The 21292-nt window shown below is 37.0% G+C and overlaps 1 protein-coding gene across 23 annotated transcripts in view; it reads right to left on the reverse strand.

Moving 5' to 3' along the window:
* Nucleotides 1–21292, reverse strand: part of DMD (dystrophin) — a 2035724-nt gene that overhangs the window by 955835 nt on the left and 1058597 nt on the right. For all 23 annotated transcript variants that reach the window (XM_039486264.1, XM_039486496.1, XM_039486317.1 and 20 more), the window contains one exon: nt 18654–18804. In XM_039486264.1, coding sequence (XP_039342198.1) covers nt 18654–18804 — 151 coding nt within the window. The remainder of the gene's footprint in view (nt 1–18653; nt 18805–21292) is intronic.

Consider the following 21292-nt stretch of genomic DNA (forward strand, 5'->3'; position numbering starts at 1 on the left):
TGGAATAATAAGGGAGGGTTTCAAACCTACCTACCATGCAGGTTTCCATCAGATACCTACATCAATTCTGGCCAGCTCACATACTAGACTGTCTCAGAGTGGGGGACCCCATGGCTCCCCAGGTTCACAGCTCTGGGCAGCCCTGCGAGACAGACTGACTTGGAACCTGGGCTCCATTCCCTTTCTTTCAGAATTTGGATTTTTTTGGTTTATGTTCCAAATCAGAATACAACCAAATTTAGAAACATCAAAATCCTCAGAGAAATTGAATCATCATTCTCCACCCAGCTATTATTCACACCTGTCAAAGCACTCCCTTGTTCTTCACGACTGTGCATATTAACAAACAATCCATAGTCACCAGAGAAGTCCTAATCTGCTTTTATTACAAAATTTCAAATCCTTGTATTTTGTCTACAGAACTCAACAATTTTATTCAAACTAACATGGGGTTTAAAAAAAACATTATGAAAGTGGCACACATTAAATGGATTAAAATGGCTGATTTGTCTCAAAAATGTAATCATGAGTGTATTTCTCTGGGGTTCCTGGGGGGATTGATTCTTGGCCATATGCTATTTACCACTTTTACCAATGACAAGGAAGAAAACAAAATCTGTACTGACAAAGTTTGCAGATGACAAAATGATTGTAGGTGTGGTAAATAATGAAGGAGACAGGTCACTAATCTGATTGATCTGGAACACTTAGAAAGCTGACACAAGCAAACAATATATATATTTCAACACAGCCAAATGTGAAGTCAATCATCTAGGAACAAAAACTATATTTACAGGATGGGTACCTCTATCCTGGGAAGCAGCAAGTTGAAAAAGACTTGAGGGTCCTGGTGGACAATTACCGATGCAATTCTTGAATGTATAAAATAGGAGAATATCAAGTTGGAGTATCTGGTGTGACTGTTACTAGAATACCATATCCAATTATGATGTCCACAATTGAAGAAGGATGTTTAAAAACTGGGCAAGTATTCAGAGAAGAGCCAGGAGAATAATTAAAGTTTGGAAAACATGCCTTATATAGTGAAAGAGCCAAGCGGATCAAACAATTTAGCTTATAAAAAAGGTTAAATGCTGATTTGACCACAGTCTGTAAGTAGCCACCTGGCAGAGATAATTGTGGTAAAAGAGGGCTCTTCAATCTAGTAGACAAATGCAGAACAAGATCTAATGGCTGGAAATGGAAACTATACACATTCAGACTCAATACAAGGTGCACATTTTTACATGCTCTAGTGGATAAATGGAAAGAGACAGATACATCAAAAAAGGGCAATAGAGACCAATAGGTGGAAAAAGAGAGATCACACCAGAAGTCAATACTAATTCACCTCAGTCATTGTAGGCATTCAGTGTTCATTCCCTAGTGCAAAACACATTTGCTTATTAAGCTGTCACTATTAGCTTTCCCAAGAAAAAAAGAGAATTATCTTCATTTCTTTCACAATTTTGAAAAAAGTATGATAGTTCAAAAATTTCAAGGACCATTCCAGACGTTTATGGTAAGTATGTAGAATTTGTATACAGAAATTATACATGTCAATCTAAAAAGTATTCAAGAAAAAGAATTAAGTACCCACTCTGGTTTTCAGTTTATGGATAATAGAATGACAGCAGCCCTTGTCTAACCCAAACACATGCATCCAGAGATGATGGGTAATCCTCTAGTACAGTAATTATGGATGGATAGTATTCCTTTATCACATAACATACCTTTAGGTTTAATATATGACGACACATATAACCTTTACTATTACCTTATGTTTGACTTTGTCTTGTTTGAGTCATCTGCGAGGACTGAGCTCAGAACCTCTGGATGTAAAAGCATAAGCCTCTACTCCAGGAGATAATAATTAACCAGTTAGCTTAAAATGAAAGTAGTAGGAGAGTCATAAACCTCTCTCTGTGGTATAGCTGCTAAAAAGGCAAGGGCAAGTCTACACTTAAAATGCTACAGCAGCATAGCTGCACCACTGTAGTGCTTTAATGAAGATACTCTACACCAATGGGAAAGAGCTTTCCTGTTGGCATAGTTAACTCACCTCTCCAAGAGGCTGACATAGCTCTGTCTACACAGGGCATTAGGTTGGTATAACTGTTTCAACCCAAAGGGTTGGATTTCTTCACAGCCGAGTGACGTAGTTATACCAACAAAGATCTGTGGTACAGACCAGACCTAAACCACACTATTTTACTGTGGATTATAGAAGACTGTAGTAAATGGACGTGGTGTATCTCTATTAGAATTCCGGTCTCTAACCTATCTCCAACTCTATCTGAAGTGACCTTGTGCAAATTAATTTATGTGAAATGGAGGAGGGATAGTATTCTCCCCTCCCTAGGAAAGATTGCTGTTGGGGTTAGGCTCCTATTTCTTTTGTCTGATATATTAAAAGGAATCCATTGACTAATAACCAGGTTCTCTTAGCTTCCCAGGTAATCGAACCTCAGTATTAGGATCTTGCCCAATCCCAAGATATCTTCCCAGATTGTGTCTCTCACTCTATATTTTTATCCTGAAGTGGAAGACTCCCCGACATGTTAACATCTTAATTGTATTCTTCAGCTTCATCAGGTTTGAACATTCCTAATTTTGTCATTTTAAATTGATCAGACTCAGAGTACAACAGTCTGTCTTTCCAATTTTGTTCCATTTGCTGTATAAACTGGAACTTCTCTCACTCTATGAATGTTTATACTTTGTTAGACTGTTCAATAAGAAAGCTGCTAAACAATCACAAACGCAAGAAGCAAACAATCAATAATGTATTTATGTTTACCTTTTCAAACAGAAGCAAAGGAGAATTACTCCATTTGGAGATATGATAGAAGAAAAGCTGGGGAAAGCTGAAATGCATAGACATTAAAATCACATAATTCTTTCTATATCAGGTTTCATTGTTAATGTGATGAGTCAAAAAGGATAATATGACAAGTTGCATAATTATTACATGTCTGTCTATTCTTGTCAACGTGAGCTCATCAGAAGCTGTCTGAGTAGAAAAAGTGTACTTTAGTGCATTCCCTTTTCACAAGATTAACTGGTTTCCACTGAGAGAGATAAGGTGGCTGAAGTAATACCTTTTTCATCAACAGAAGTTGGTCCAATAAGAGACCCACACAGCTCTTCTTCCATTCTGGGCCTGACCTGACCCAGAGCTCTGTGGAACTTAAAAGCTTGTCTCTTTCATCGATGGAAGTTGGCCCAATATAAGATGTCACCTCACCTGCCTTGCTTCTCTCAGATCCTGGGGCCAACACAGCTACAACACCACTAGTTAGCATAAAATGTTGGTTTCTTTAGAAGTAAAGTGGAGTGTAACATGGAAAAAAGGCTTGGCATAGCTACATATTAAGATCAAACACAATCTGACTGTAAATATATAATGTTTGCTCTAAAATGTTACCAAAAGATTTACTAAAATAATTTCATTTTAGTTTGGAAAGATAATTACAAATTACTGTATGCCTCAAATTGCATGCCATTACAAAGTCAATATGATTTGTTTTCTGGAAAAGAAAATTACTCAGGGGAGCTCAAAAAAGGACATACAAGGAAGTAGCGTCTCCTTGAAACTCTCAGATGGAATTATTGGAAATAAACTATCTGTAATAACATTCAGAAAATTTATCTAAAAAATAGGTCTGTAATAATTACTTTAAAAAAGGCCTATAACATGCTCTTGTTCTATATAAAAGCTAATTTTTATTTCTAAAGATACCAACAACTAGCAAAGTTATGAAACAATTTTTTTCAATCAGAAGTACTGTAATGTATTGAAAAATATCCTCAAGACCCCACCCCAATAAACATGCACATGCTTAAACTGAAATATTAAAATTTATTCAGTAACTGAATTTTTGCATCTATCTTAGCACAGTTTTGTAGCTTTTGTAAACTTTTTGGATTGATTATGAATAGCTCTCTGTGTTTATTAAATATTCACATTATGTTGATTAGTTGTCAACTGTCACTGTAACTAAAATAATAGAGGAGGGCATTAATAAGTTACTGGGGCTTTCAATCTTTCAGAGAGAATTAATGTTTTCTGAAAAGCTAGCTAATGCATTTAAGAAAATGTTGAATCTTCTCCTTTACACAACTTTACACAAGTTGCTCCTAGAAGAGGTGAACAGATTTGTTGGCTGGCTTTAGTTGGATATTGTCATATTCCCACAAAGTAATTGTGCATGCATATACAGCCCTGATTGCAAAGAGTGAAGTCACATCTTTGACTTGTTCATTTAAGTAACTCTGTGCCATGTCTCTATCAAGCTGTTTCGACAACCTTGTCCCCATGTTGTGTCAAGAAATGCCCCATCCCATATGAAAATATACCCCCTTCTCTTGTGAATACATCAGCTTGGAACATACTTTAGAGGAACATTTATGTGATAATACCTGAATACTGACATGTATATGGAAAAATGAACATAAGTGAGGATGAACAGCTGAAATGAATTCATTCTAAAATTTGTTAGAATATTCTCAGGTTTTAATTTTGCAGTGTTGACCCATCTCTTCTAAAAAAAATAAAACATTTAAAAAACTTGGGATTTCACTTTTGCTTGAAGAGTTACGTTAAATTTGCAGTGCATCACATCTTTACAAAATTCACAGTTTGAATGGGAGTGATATATGATGCAGGTTTATTTGAAGGGGGAAAATACACATTTTACTTGTTTTTACAGCTCAGGTCTGTACCACAGTATTTATTTTAAGAAATTATAAAGAGGAGAAAACAGATTTTCACCAGTTGCATCCTCACCTATATTCCTTCACCATACATAGTACTGTGCCTCATGTAAATGAAATTATCTAAATAAATCAGTCTGTCATTACTGAGATTTAGATATGATTGACTACTAAAATAGCTCAATCACAAGATAACTTTCACTCAGTGGTTTCCAAACTCTCATACCAGCTCAATATTAATAAAAAACTTAAAATCTTAATATGACGTACAGATCCCGCTATCATGCATTTTCAATGAAAAGCTACTTCAGTAGTCTGTATAACTGTGGTAGCTAAAATCACCTACTGCATGAGCTAGACCACTTAACTTATAGTAGCCTGATAGAAATGGAGACTAGTAAGAGAAGGTAACTGGACTATTCAGATAAACTGAGTTTGCTATGGATAGGTCTTTTGGATAAACCTTTAAAACAAACAAAATCTGGATGCACTCTGCGTGGACAATATAGATCCTATAAGACTCCTTAAAGTATAGTTCTATCCTGCTTCCCTTAGCCAAATGTACCTTCCTCTCTCGGTTATATTGCACACTTTACACTGCATGTCTGTATGGCTGCTGGCCAAGAGGTGAGAGTACTTCAGAAGTATTATATGTACTGGATGTAGATGTGAAATGTTTTAGGATCCTCTGGGAAAGGTGCTCTATGAAGATATTATTAAATGAAAAATATAATGACCAGTGAAATGGAGTACAAAAAAGCCCGTTTATGTGACCCTTGGTTATCAGAAACTTTGTTTTCCAAGATGACAATATTTTTCTGGCGGTTTCCAATAAATGAGTTATTAATTGGATGCCTGATCAGAGGATTCAGCAGGATTTCGGTGCTGAGCCTACACTAAAGTGCTTCAATTAAGGTCTCAAAACCGTGAAGTACTTTTAGACCCAACACGTATGCCTACAGATGATATGCACAGCCATCAGCATTGTATGACTGTCCTGACAAATTAGAAGAAATAGATTTAGCTAGAAGCAAATCAGACGCATGTTTTCTTTGTCAGAGGAACCAACCATCCAACTCAAGTAGTCATTCAAGGATCTCAATTTTATCCATATTGACAGTAGTCAATATGTAAATCAATTTGCCCAGGCTGAAGACAATTGTGTACATCCAGAAGTGCATCTCTCAAATGGTCACAGCCTGTAATGTATGTGAGACCAAGCCTAAAACAGGGCTAAATTCAGTGCTAAGGGGGCAGATTCTCCAGTCCCTTGTATCTTGTGCCTGTATGCAAAATGGGTGTAAAGTGGATGTATAGAACACTACCATTCCGATTTGGTAGCAATAGGTAACTACTCTGCACAGGTAGGAATTGGCACACTTCTCCCAATAATTTCTGCTAGGGTGTGCCAGGGCTGAGCCCTGGCACCTCTGGGCTTGCCATGTCAGAAATGAAAATAAAAAAATTGCTTGAGCCCCGGCACCTCTTTCATTACAATTTCAGTACTGACTTCTCTGCTTTGAGAAAAGGGTGGAAGGTGTAAGGCTGTGAAGAATCAGGCCCCTGGTGTTCAGACTGCTCATTTTCAAGGCTTTTGTTTTCTTAAAGGAGAGAAGTACAGTGAAATATGTTTATTCATTCACATTCTGTATAATGTTCTTACAAAAATTATATCAATTTGGAGAGTTCAAACTGCACATCTATGTCTGCAAATAGTCATTTGAAAAAAGTTTAATAATGAAATATTTGAAAAATGCATCATTTAAAATTACTATGAAGATAGAAATTGTTTCTCAGAATAAACACCACCAAGATTTACAGTACAATCTAAGTACAGGCTATCAATTGTGATCTACTGGTGGCAAGGCTTGGCAGAACTATACTGGCAACATTAAATTTATTTTTCATAGCCTCAAGGCATTTTAATGTCTTAGTAGCAGTAACAACAAATTACCTAAAAAAACCTTTTAATAGGCTACAGTAAATTAGGAATGAAGAGTAATGCACATCTGGGTGTAATGGAGCAGAATTAAACAACTCATATAATAATGAAATAACACTTTTGGCCTGACGTGTCATGAAAATGGCTTTTTACTATAAATTCAGGTTAAGAACTATTTTGATATTTCACCATTGCCATTAGCAGCAGCCCTATTATCTCCACCGCTATTCAGAAATATTTTACTATTCTATAGTATTATATAGAAATTCATATATTTACTCCAAATTATATTACTCTTAGAAATTTATAAATTATAATATAAAATGATAGGATTCTAGGAATCTAACTATTGCTTCTTATCATAAGAAGAAATCAATAACTATTTTAGCATGAATCATGACTTCCTTTACTTATCACTCGAGGGGAAGTTCCTGCCCTTACCAATATTGAGCCAAGTTCAAAGCATTGGTCCTTATCTTCAGGGTGATCAACAGCCCAGGCTTAGCGTAAGTACAAGATCACCTAAAGGTCCTAGATGAAGATCTCACTTAACTCTTCTCCTAAAGCATAATAAAAATCTCTATCCACAAGGGTTAAATTAATCTGTGCAGGCAACAGAGCTTTTCTGAGGGCTGGTCAGAAACTGTGGAATGAACTCCCAAAGGGACTGCGGTACATCACAAACCTTACCATCTTCCATTCCAGGTGCACGGCACATTCTTCAACCTTCTTTTTAATCAGAAACACACAGTAGCATGTACATTTAAGGAAGAAAACCAAAACCCTATCAAAACAGAACGTTACACTGAACACCATTGTCCCTGTGTACATGCACACACATATGTGTACACACACACACACACACAGAGCTGTTTCCAGGTATCCGACATAAAATATGTACTCAGTCTTTGACCACTTCTTCCCATAACTTACATCATAGTGAAGTATTACACAGATATATAATACTTCATGTTTATGGTATATATAGCACCTAGTAGAGCATCCATTTTCGACTCTGTCGTTTGGTAATGGGTAATAGAAATTTCTTCTTTCCTGCTTAAACTCTATTAACATATTCTTAAGTAACCACTTTTCCCTCTGACATTTTAAGAACGTTTTGTTGTTTATTATAGTAGGGGAGGATGTTTATACTTCCCTTTCCTTTCAGAAAAGCACAATCCTTATTTTTTGTATTGAGAATATTGCCTAATGCACAACTGAATTTCAGGGACCCCTTCACTGTCTATCAATATTACAAATTGCATTGCTAGCAACTCTAGGATGTCAAATGTTGCAAGTCAAAACTCATTTAACAAAAAATATTGAGGAATGAAGCAGTCAATTTTCAGTGTGGAGTTTAGTGGTGAACTCCCATTATTAATAACATAAGCCACGTACTTAATTTCTTTTATGAAACACTAGATATTTAGCCATTATTATAGCAAGGGCTATGTGCTAAAACGGGTTTTCATTGGAGTCTATTCTACATCTTTTTATATCAGTTACAGCGTTCTATTGCGTCTTTGTTTCTTCAAGTGTCCATTGACCCTTCCCCTCTCGCCCAGCCCCTTCTATCTGGTCTTAAATGAGATTCCATAAAATTTATGCTGTGTCAGTATAAACTTCTTAAAATATTACCCATCCGCCACAATTAACCAACATGACACTCTAGACTAGAGATGTGGAGATTATTGACATATCCTCTATTATGGGCTGAAGCAGGAGATAAATCTAAAAATGTGAACTCCACTTTAACTGTAGGATCTAAACCATTTTTTACTAACATTAGAAACTGGATTTAAAAAAAAAACCTGTGTGATGAAACATATCCTTTTTTTTGTGTTGGTGGCATCTGCAATAAGACCCTCAATCACCTGAACTTGAGTTTTCCTCTTGATTCTTGGATTCCAGTTATGGTGTGGGCCACAAAAAAAAAACTGTTTTAAATGAATGGTTATTAAAACATCAATATGTTCCAACTTAGACTTTAACAAGCATGCCATGCCTTTCAGTACTGCAGCTCCAGGTTTTCTACTTTCATTTCTTTCTTGCTTCAGCTTCTCCAAAGCAAAATGTAAAGTTCAAATTTATGTGATTACATCCAAGCAGGGAGGAGGTCTAGAGAACCTCAAACACTAGAAGTTTGGATAGGCACCCTACAATCTTGATAACAATTCGACAGTGCCCATGCAAGAGAGACATTCTATGGCTTAGAGGCAAATTCTGTGCCCATAGCATGTTCAGAAGACTGACTAGAAGTACTTATTGACTTAACATTTTTCAGTGACTTAAAAAAAAAAAAAAGAGAGAACCTCTATGAATATAACATCTGCTGCACACCCTGATGATCCATTGCCAGAGACTAATAGCTCACCAATATATAATTATGGACATTGCATCTGGTGTGGCCTCAGAAGAGTTTGCTGCATTCAAAATAGATTTATGAAATTAAAATTAGACTTAAAGACAGAACTTTGGATGACTTGTGTGCAGCCAGCACAAATTTGCTTGCTGACTTATTTTTCTCCTGCTTAATGCACCAGAATGGTTGTGCGGGTGGTGGTGCGAAAGTCTGTATCATAAAATGTTATTTACCAAATGGATAAACAAGGGCATAGCTATGTTTGTATGTACGGAGATCATAAACACTAAGGGCATGTCTACACTGCAATAACATGCTGCTGTTGGCCTGTGTCAGCTGGCTCAATCTCATGCAGCTCAGGCTGCGGGGCTATAAAATTTCAGTGTAGACGTTCAGGCTTGGGCTGGAGCCCAAGCCCTGAGACCCCACCACGAGGAGGGTCCCAGAGGTTGGGCTCCAGCCTGAGGATCTACACTGCATTTATATAGCCCCACAGACCAAGCTCTGCGAGATCAAGCCAGCTATGCATGTTTTGTTACAGTGTAGACATACCCTCTTAATACATTCAAACTTAATTCTAAAGGTTTTTTTTGGTTCCATAAATATATTTCTTCTGAAGGGCCAGGTTATTCTTGTGCAGGTACAATGAGGGGCAGTAAGAATGGGAAGCAGAATGCAAAGAGCCTCCCACACACGGATACACACACTTTCCTTTTGCACAGCCTACGCAAGGGCCAGGGGCAACAATAATCTCCATGCTCAAGAAAACTCAAACTGCTGCCCCCAAGCCCAAGTTAGAGAATTAACTGTCCCCCAGGGGAAAGGGACACGAAGTGACCTAGAGAGCTGATCCGGTGCACTGGGTCAGTAGTCAGCACCATTCAAATGTATGACCCAATTTAATCCCCCTACCCACTCCGAAAAATTGGTGCACACCCTGAATTCACCCGGGGGTCAAAACAGCTCCATACCACCCCTATTCAGAGCTGCACTTATAAGTATAATCTAGACCATACTATGGGAACAATATCATTGATCTAAAGTTATAGTAGACAGTTTAACTACATTTTCCTTTATTTAACAGCTTTGCGTAAGGCACTCTTCCTGTGTCAGTAGCTGCTGATTTGTATGTTTCATTGTTCCCAGTGTGGGTATTGTTTTTACATTTAGTCTAAATAAATGGTTCAATTGTTTTTTTGCATGGGCCATATGGCTGTTCAGGAGGAGGAATTATTCACATCCAAATTTCTCTCACACTACGAGAGATGCATGTTATTAATAGCAATGACCATATGCAAGTCTGCTACATGCAGACTCTGACATATGCCAAACATAGCTAGGAATTAGGATATTGCTACTATTATTAGTCTTATTGCTGTTAATGATTACAGTGCTTGTGCACATTAGTTTAATCAGGCAGCAGCCTCTGGAAATAGATATGAATATGTATGAATTTAAGAGAGTTAAAGGTTGGGGGTAGCCTGGGAGCATAGTAGACGGGCAGATACTTGAAGCATGAACCAAGGATCTAGCCAAAGTGCATGCTCATAACAGGTAGTCATGTTTTAGCAATTGGAGCAAAAAAAAATGAACATCCTGTAAATTTTATATCTCAACCGCAAACCAAAACAAATTTTACCAATATAATTCTATGTAACATTTTACATTTATTAAACTATTTAAAGTCAACGGTAAAAATAGGTAACAGATCAAAGCACACATATTAAACAACTGTGCACTTTTGTTAGAAAAAACAATTGATCAATTATTGTTAAGAACCCAGAAAGTCTATATTTAGAGGTTACAGTTCTCTTGCGCTTATGTATTCTCAGTTGTAAAAATAAAATAAAATAAAAATGTATTTACAGTAGAACATAAAACTGACTACACCACCATCCTAGGATAATTCTGTGCTCCTCCTGGATTATTCCCCCTTTCCTACTCCCCCCTGCCCGATAAAACTAACATTGAGAATACAAAGATGCCAAGTAATAAATAAATCATCCCAAGCTCAATAACTTCATAAACTCAGAGCTTTTCTTGAAATGAAGCAGATGTTAGAAACTTGCAAAGGATATTGTTTAGTGGAATGATTTCTGTAGTGAGCTCTCTGATCCTTCTGTGCCTTTTCCTTTAGGTGCAAATTTAATCAAATACAGTTATTAAGGCATTATGTTCCACTACTCTGTGTAGCATTAGTTTTCTTTTCTCCTGCTAGACACTGAATAGTTGCCAAAAAACAGTTCTGGGAGGATTTTGTGATCTGTATGACATTTCCCAATTAACTTAATATATGAAGTTACATATATGCACATTATAACAATGTGCCTTAGAGATTTACTTTTAGGGTTTTCCTCCCCCCCCCCCATTTCTGGATGTTTAATTAAAACACTTAATGCAAACATTTACCACAAATAAATTAGAAGAAAAAAATATAACTAAAATTAACTAATATCACCTCGCTATTCAGTCGGAGGCTTGGGGGGCAGACCTCAACACCGATATAAAAATGAGATTAATACAATTATTATAACCTAGGCCTGGTCTACACTGGGGGGGGGTCGAACTAAGGTACGCGACTTCAGCTACACGAATAGCGTAGCTGAAGTCAAACTACTTTAGTTCGAACTTCTTACCTGTCCAGACGCCACGGGATCGAAGTCCGCGGCTCCCCTGTCGACTCTGCCACCGCCGTTCGCGGTGGTGGAGTTCCGGAGTCGACGGGAGCGCGTTCGGAGTTCGAGCTATCGTGTCTAGATTAGACGCGACAGTTCGAACTCCGAGAAGTCGAACGCTACCCGTCGACTCGGCTAGTAAGTATGGACGTACCCCTAGAAAAGAATTTGTTACAAACATGTTTGCACTTTACTGAATATTAAGATATAGCTACAAGAGTGTTATGGCCAGGATATTTGGAAATACTGTATAACAATATATATGTTTAGCTAGTTATGTTACAAAACATTAAAGCTAATCAAAGAAACTCCAGAAGGTTTCTGCTTCTATCTCCCAAGGACAAGAAAACATCAAGCAGACAAACGATGTAAGCATTATTTTTTTAGGAAGAAACCTGATTGTGAATGGAATGTATGGTGAGTTATCAGGGCAACAAATCTGAAAAGTGGGTTCTACCAACCCCATCCTCTGGCAAGAAAACATGCTTGTGCTCTTATAAAAGTTCTAGAGAAAAATATTCATAGTTGGAGAAGTTTTAAACTTTTATTTCTTAAATGTTGTAATGGCAAACACCTTTTGAAACACATGTTTTCAAATATGTTAGCAAAATGCAAAACTCCTAATATAACTCCTAAGGAAATTGCTATGTAAGTGGTAAAATACTTTATGTACCATCATGAACTCTAATGACCTTGTTAAACTAGAGTAAGAAGCCATGTAGGTATAGACTATTTATATTAGTGGGGAATTTATTACTGGCAATGTACAAGAAAATCCTTACCCATCTCAGGAAGACAAGAAAGTCATTGTTCCAAAAATTGTCATGTAGAATTGACTGAAGATGAAGGCTTTCTAAAACTTATTTAATTTTAAAAGACTATTTTGAGAACTAAAAATTCATGTTCGGATTTTTTTGAAAACAGAGTTTCATTTCCTGTCAAAATAAATTGAAAGACTATCTCAAAGAATGGACTGAATAAAAAGAATTAAAATTAGCTTTGAAAGTTATCTGATGCTTTCCTGCCAGAAGAAGAACAAAGGCAATTAAAGAAATATATATTTTCTTGAAACAGACGGCATATTTGGGAGTGAAAGTGTCAACTTTGCCAAGGCATGAAGCCAATGAAAGGGTCACAGCAAGCAACTTGAATCTAAACAAGCACTAAGAGCAACGTTTTCTTATAATTTCATGAAAATAGGATGGAGAAAGGTATGAAAACACTGAATTGAGAACCCTCACACACACTTTCTGCTATCCTGCTCAAACACAGCACTCCAGAAACAAGCTGCTGCAGACAGATAAGAAAGAACAAAAAAACCCAAGAAGAAACCACCCCAAGGAAAACCTCCCCAAGACTTCAACATGGATTGGTGAGAGGAAGTTAACTAAGTCACTGCCAAGCGATTGGGTTTAAAACTCTTGTAATGATTTTATTGGAATACTGAAATGCTGTTGTAACTTAAATTACTTACTGTTTCTCTCTTGATTACCAAATGGTTAGACCATATATTCCTGGAGAAGAAACAGCGGCTAAACATTGGTAAACAGAGAAATAGTGTGTTCAACTGGATTTAGAATTCTTAATATTTGTAATTGGCCTGTCTTAAGACAGCTCCTTAAATGGCTTTTTCTAAGTAACTAATTTCATAGGAGTTAGTTAAGATTGTTTAGCTCTTTATGAATAACTAGACAGGCTTCACTCATCCTTAAACCAAATATTTTGCTACATATAAATAATTGTAAGTATCTAATGAGATACTAACACTGGGAAAAAATAGGTTGGTCTTAACTTACCAAGAGAAAATTGACACACCAAAGTCTCGTATACTCTCAAGTGCATAATATCTGTTAAAAGCGCTCCACAAAAAGGCACGTAAAAGGGATTGTAACAGAAGTAACCAGTTTATAACTTGTACTCAATCATATGCATTGTTTTTTTCCCTTTCTTTAATAAGCAGATAGCCATGGTTAATAATTATGATTATTTTGCTTTGTCTTGATCATGGTGTCCCCTAAGTTATGTTAAAGAAATCTTCTGATTATATAGTGGGAGACACACCACTGAGTTGGCAGTAAGAGAAACAACTAGTAAGAACTGGCCTACCATTTCTGTTTTCTCTAAACTAAATATTGTTCGAAATTTTTAAAATAAAATTATTTGGCTTCCAACAATTTAAAACTATCCCTTGTTTCAATTCATTATTAACAAATCAGAACTAATGCTTATCAAGTACACAAAAAGTTTGATTTCAAACATGAGGCTCAAAATACAATGTAAAACTTTAGAACAACTAAATCCAGAAATACAAAAAATGAAAGCCTACATTTTCAAAACTAGGAGTTTAAAGTTAGGCTCTTAAATCTACATTTGGGCACCTCAATAAGTGACCAGATTTTCAGAAGTGCTGAATGCTCCTCAGCTCCAATCTGAAGTCAGTGGCAGTTTCTGGATGCTCAACACTTACGAAAAAGGAATAATCACTTATTTAACTTCCCAAACATGGATTTAAGAACCTAATTTTAGACTCTAGTTTTGAAAATCTTGGCACAATTTTTTTCCTGTAAATGTCAGATAAGCCTTCTTCTATGACTGTATACCTACATGAGTTAAACACACTAAAATTGATGCATTATGACTCCAAATTCTTTCCCTCACCATATATTCATCTGCTGTCTGATTTTCCCTCCCTTCAAATGTAATTTGTAGATTTATTCTCCTCTATATGACTGGCACATAGCTTTTGTTTCCCCAGCCTGCCTCAAAGTCCTTGTCAAATTTTAGACAGTGTACAAATGATCTTTCAGAGCTCCTAGTTCTGTAATTAACAACTGAAAAGATAAAATTATGCTCAGATTTAGAAGTCATACAACAGAAGTTAAATTTGACATCTGAGTTCCCAAGCAGTCCTTGGAATAAGACTATTTCATGACAAAAAATAAATAATCATATTAATAAATTTTGCGTAACTAGTGTCATATCTTCTGCGCATAATTGCTGTATAACACTACAGTATGCAGCAAAATCAATGCAGACAACAGTAAATTCACCAGTAATAATGAAATTACCTACTGACTCATGTCAATACTACTGCATCACCTCCCATAACCGTGCAGTTGACTTATGTTATTGTATATTAACATTTGACTCATTGTATTTATTAATATATTAAATACAGAAATTTTAAAGTAGTTCAAATTTTTAGTAACACACTTCACATTTTATACAGCTTGCATCAAAGATAATATCTTCCTCCAAACACCAGGTCATACATCTGCTCATGAAAGCCTTTTCAAGAAAATCCTGTTAATTTTGAAAATGCATCACTAAGCAATGTGATTTCATAAAGAATGACAACAAAAACACCAAAATGCTACTCTAGAAAGAGACAGAATGTTCAGATCTTTTAACTGCTTAACCTAATGGAAATTATCTCTTCTGTCTAGGGTGATCAGATGTCCCGATTTTATAGGGACAGTCCTGATTACGTCCAATACGTCTGTTAGTCTATAAGGTGCCACAGGACTCTTTGCTGCTTTTACAGATCCAGACTAACCAGCTACCCCTCTGAGTCCTGATTTTGGGGTCTTTTTCTTATATAGGCTCCTATTACCCCCGACCCCATGTCCCGATTTTTCACATTTGCTGTCTGGTCACCCTACTTCTGTCAGCTTCACAAGTGCATGCTAATACCTTCCAAACAACAGTCTTATAAAAATAGTATTTCCCCTTGCCTTGCACCATCCACATACGCTGTTGGTGAAGCATTGGCACATGGCCAACAAAATGACAAAGAACCAATTAATTAAATGATAGAACTATTTCTTCAGACTAATTTTTCTTCTGCATATAAATCCTAACTGCCAGATTGCCTTTTGTCACTCAAACTAACATTTTAAATAATTGTTTTAAGGCCCTCAAAAGGCTCTAGCTCTATCTTCCTCTCACCACAACTTAGTGTAGAATGACAGTAGCTTTAAAAACCATAGGGCAGACAGAAATGCATAGGTTCTGGATGTTCATGAACAAAAATGGAGGACAGTTAGATGTGAAGGAGGTTAGACCCAAGTCAGTCATAAACACAGGAGTATTACTTGCAGAGAGGAGCTGTATGAGCTGATTCTTATATCTATTGGAAGGCCCATTTAACAAGTGTGTACTTGTTTATATGTGGAGCACACGATGATTTTGCAGATCTCAAACTCATGCTCCTAAAACCTTTACATCACTCCTCCCCAACATGTGTTTTGTACACAAAACAGATATGTTAAAGAAACCATTTTAAAGAATGTTTTGGAGAGTTTAAAAAAAAAGTGATTATTTCTTATATCACTATCTTTAAATCCAGGTGATTTTGTCACTATTAAGGGCCAGATATTAAGTGAACAAATATTGAGTCCAGGGGAATTGCTGTATGTGTATTTATAACAGACAAGGATCTGGTCCTTAGAGTCCAAATGTGCAGGGCTCAGAAGGAAAGAAATACTAAAGTGAATAAATACAAAACACTTCTGAAAAATTACCAAAACTTACTTTTGTAGGCATGTCATGACTTTAATGGCAATTATCTCAGGCTCTTTCATGACTAGAGAAGGTGTTTGTCCCACTGGTAATCTCCCCTCCCTAATGACATAAAGCTCATGTTTCTAGCCTTGCAGAAATAAGCAGTGCCCAAACTTAATGCCATAAGATTTTTATGCCACTAGACCAGAAATGTATCTTGTCTGTCTCTGAGCATGAGTCAGGGATAATTTTCTTTGGGAGAAAGAAGAGGAAGAACCATTTCTTCCACAGATTGATTTTACTTTAAATTACCTTGTTTGATGCTGTTCAAGGGGTTGTCCTGGGAGAATTAGTGGCCAGCAAGTAGGCAAGGCAGGCAAAAGGGCACAAACAAATTTATTACATAGTTCTGCTCTTTTCTACATGGATACATATACATATATACATCTACATATGCGGTACATAATTAACTAAAATATGTTTGAGCTCACAAAGGGGGAGCACTGAACCATCTGGAAGTAACAACTGCCTACATAGCCTAAAGTATTCTCCCTTTTGGATATGCATTATGATGCATCTTTGATTACATGATCATATACTATATTTTCTGCAGGACCTCTGCCTCATTCAGTGTGCAAGCTGTATGGTGCACAATGAAGGGGACGTCTTTACTGAATGATATAAAGGTCTTTGTGGTTTCCCCTCCAGTTTATCTTCTTAACATTGCCTCATTCATTATACCCAATCCTTTTTCTATTCACTCATTCACCACATAACCTTGTTCTTGGTTTAAGGTGAATTCTGGTTTGAGTTTGGTTACGGGGAAAAGCTGCTATAAAAGAGGAGGTAGTAGACAGATTTTTACTTATTAAAATAACTTTTTTTTTAAAAATGTGCTCTATATTATGCGTCTTTTCATTTGAAAAATCTTGTGTGTATTTTTTTAAAAATACTGATTTTGTGCAATATTAATACATTATGTGCATCTAATTATCTTTGTGAGCTATTTTTATTTCCATTTGTATTTGGCACTACACAGCATTGTGGTGCTGGGAACTAGTCAATGATCACTCCTAAAAGATATGTGTAGTACTTAATTACAGACATTGAAATCTATTATGTGGTTCCTTCACGTTAGGAAAAGATAGATTACTAAATGGGAAAGCTATTTCTCCCTGCTCTATCTTGTAGGTGAATCCAATTCTTCAACCTTGAGATGACTTAATAAATCTTAAATAATTAACTCACTATTTTACATACTAAAAAGGAAATAATCAAATATGTTAAAACTGTAGATTAATGGAAACCCAAGTATTCTAGTTCACAAGGACAACACACCAGAGCATTTAGAGAATTTGAAGAGAGTAAGATTTTCCATATGCATCATTGTTTTTGAGTGTCTCCTATAATGGGAATTTCTTCCCTCATTCCTGGCTCATTTTAGATCAGTGCCTTCTTGAATTAAAATAAAAAAATAAAAAATAAAAATGCATGACATTAAACAGCCTACACTTTCTCTACCTGACAGTTCTTATCTCCATTGCAGTGTAGGTGCTTGTTAATGTAAGACTGAGAGCAGAAGATTTTTCTTGTGATTGGGAATTAATTTATTACATGCATCTAAAGTGTCATTGTTAGACAAACCATTTTATCCAAATTAACTAATCAACTTGAAAATCACTGGTATGGAATTAGTACTATCTATCCATATACACACTATCATTTTGAGCCATACAAAATGAGAATATAGTCAGCTATCAATAAACTAAGAATTTTTTTTTGCTGGGACATGGATCAGCGTCAGCACTGGGCCTGGCCCAGGGAAGCTAATGATCCAACCAGCAGACCAAATTTAGTGATGAATCCTGGTCATGTGGCACATGAGGCATATTATGCATACACTAAGAAGAATAGAAGAGTGTACAAATTGGAACTGGCGTATGAAAACTGAATGGCAATTTTGTCATGATGAAGTTTACAAAAAACATCTTGGATGCTCTTTTGATTACAAAACGAAAAAGGATGGCACAGGCAACACAGGTTAAGGACCCACATAAGGTTAATGGAATCTCTCTTTTATGACTTGTTCATGAATCAAGTTTCTCCTACAAATCATGGTAATAAAGCATCGCCCACAAGCAAAGTTTATCTCCCAGAGCATTATTCTCCTCTTACACTGACCATACAAACCACATGGAAATGAATGGGCATTGTGTGCCTAAACTAAGTAAAGACAGACCAAACCTTTAACTACAGAAGTGTTACCTGGTTGCACCTTATTCTAATGTTCATTTTATTTTTAAATGCATTTTCAGTTAATATCTCAGAAAAATAATATTTGTTAGAGAAAATGGTTGAACAAGAAAACATTTGAAAAACATCATATAAAAATACCACTCAGCGATCAACACTATATTCAATTGAACAAGAAAGGAATGGGTCATTGAAAACCTACCTTGAGGTACTGCTTAATTTTGGCTTGATCCGGGTCCCTGGTACCTGTCTGTGCTCTAGCCAGATTCTGTTCTGCGTCAGTTAGCCACTGACTAAAATCCTTCATGTCATGGTGGAAACACTGCCACTTCTTCACAGCTCTGTCAAAGCGTCTACAGGTGGAAATGGAAACCAAGTGATGATATTTTAGTATGTTATTTAACTAGAAAGAGAACAATCAAAAGTTTTTTTATGTTTCTAGTGTCAAATGCTGTGATTTTGATGCCTTTATGTGCTTGAAATTTTTAATACCTACATGAAAAGAAAACATTACAGAACTTCTAAGCTGTCACAAGATTACTGAGCATGTAAGCCACAGGGCAGTGTCTTATCCATTTTTTGCTTCTCTGTCTTTTTCTCTTAAATATTTTAAACAAATTCCATGCTTATGAAAGGCGCTCCACTGACGTATTTGAAAACCTGAAGTCCTGTGCTAATCCACAGAATTGGTACAATACTTGCAGAAGCAGTGCCATCTGCCACACTACCCTGCCAACATGCCTAGATACTGCTATGAAGGAAACACCATTAAGTATGAAAGGGTAGCTCAGTTCCCATGTCCTAGCAAACAGGAGCAGATAACAGGGGAGTTTTGCAAGAGAGTTTACAGCATGGGGGGGGGGGGGGAGGGGGGACGCTACGTACACTTAGCATTCCTTACACTTTTTAAACTTAAGCCAAAAAACACCCCCTGATAAAAACAAAAGTCCTGCAACAGAGTGGGGGCTACCCAGATTATTGCACCCAATGCAGCATGTATGATTACCTGCCCTATGGGCAGATGGCATGTGTGTGCATTCAGTGCAAGGAGCTCCTGGCCCTCAGAGACCATGTATGGGCTTTGGAGACGAGGGTGGCTGAGCTGGTGGAGCTAAGGGAGACAGAGAGGTACACAGATGAGAGTTTATGGGACACAGTAGAATAGTCCCACCCCCAGTCTGACAGCCTTTGTGCTGTTGAGGAGGATGAAAGCCTCAGGGAAGGAGAACATCCAACTGGACCAGAGGGAAACAATCATATAATTGGGACCCTCCTTCCAGATAATGTTGTGGTATCCTCTTGCACTGAGGATACCTCTTCAGGAGAGGAAACTCCAGTTATTAGGAAGAGACGGATATTAGTAATGGGCGATTAAATCATTAGAAACATAGATAGCTAGGTTTGCGATGACTAGGAGAAATGCATGGTGACTTGCCTGCCTAGTGCAAAGGTTGCAGATCTCTCAAAACATCTAGATAGACTTATGTGTAATGCTGGGGAGGAGCCAGTGGTTGTGGTACATGTAGGTACCACTGGCATTGGGAAAGATAGGAGAGTGGTCCTGGAGGCCAATTTTAGGCTGCTAGGTAAGAGATTGAAGTTCAGGACCTCCACAGTAACATTCTCTGAAATGCTCCCAGTTCCATGCACAGGGCCAGTTAGACAGGCAGAACTGCAGGGTCTCAATGTGTGGATGAGACAATGTGTGTGTGTGTGGGGGGGTAAGATTTATTAGGATACTGGGGAAACTTTTGGGGAAAGGGGAGCCTATACAGGAAGGATGAGCTCCATCTTAACCAAAATGGAACCAGATTGCTGGCACTTAAAATTAAAAAGGTCATAGACCAGTTTTTAAAGGGCAAGGGAAAAGCCAACAGGTACGGAGGAGCACATGGTTCAGACAGAGACATCCCTTAGGGGGAAGATCTATTAATGCAGATTCTCTATGTCCTAGTAAGGAGAAGAATATGGAAGATGATAAAATACAGGTAGGATCCGATGAGAAACAGTCAAATGAAAAAAAAATTCTCATTCAATTACATCACGTAATGGGAGACAGCCCAAAAGTGAGAAGTTTTTAAAGTGCTTCTGTGCAAATGCTAGAAGTTTAAATAATAAGATGGGTGAACTAGAGTGCCTCATGCTAAATGAGGATATTGATATAATAGGCATCACAAAAACTTGGTGGAATGAGGATAATCAATGGGACACAGTAATACCAGGGTACAATATATATTGGAAGGACAGAACAGATTATGCTGGTGGGGGAGTGGCATTATATGCGAAAGAAAATGTAGAATCAAATGAAGTAAAAATCTTAACTGAACCAAACTGCACCAGTACCATAGAATCTCTATGGATAGAAATTCCATGCTTGAATAATAAGAATATAGCAATAGGGATATATTACCAACCACCTGACCAGGATGGTGATAGTGACTGTGAAATGCTCTGGGAGATTAGTGACGCTATTAAAAAAATAATAATTACAGGGGATTTCAACTATCCCTATATTGACTGGGTACATGTCACATCAGGACAGGATGCAGAGATAAAGCTTCTTGACACCTTAAATGACTGCTTCTTGGAAAAGCTAGTTCTGGAACACACCAGAGGAGAAGCAATTCTTGATTTAGTCCTAAGTGGAGCACAGAATCAGGTCCAAGAGGTGAATATGACTGGGGCGCTTGGTAATCGTGACCATAATATAATTAAATTTAACATCCCTGTGGTGGGAAAACCACCACAGTGACCCAACACTGTAGCATTTAATTTCAGAAAGGGGAACTACACAAAAATGAGGTTAGTTAAACAAAATTAAAAGGTACAGCACCAAAAGTA

Source organism: Mauremys reevesii, linkage group 1 (genome assembly GCF_016161935.1).
Source record: "Mauremys reevesii isolate NIE-2019 linkage group 1, ASM1616193v1, whole genome shotgun sequence".
Taxonomy (NCBI): Eukaryota; Metazoa; Chordata; order Testudines; family Geoemydidae; genus Mauremys; species Mauremys reevesii.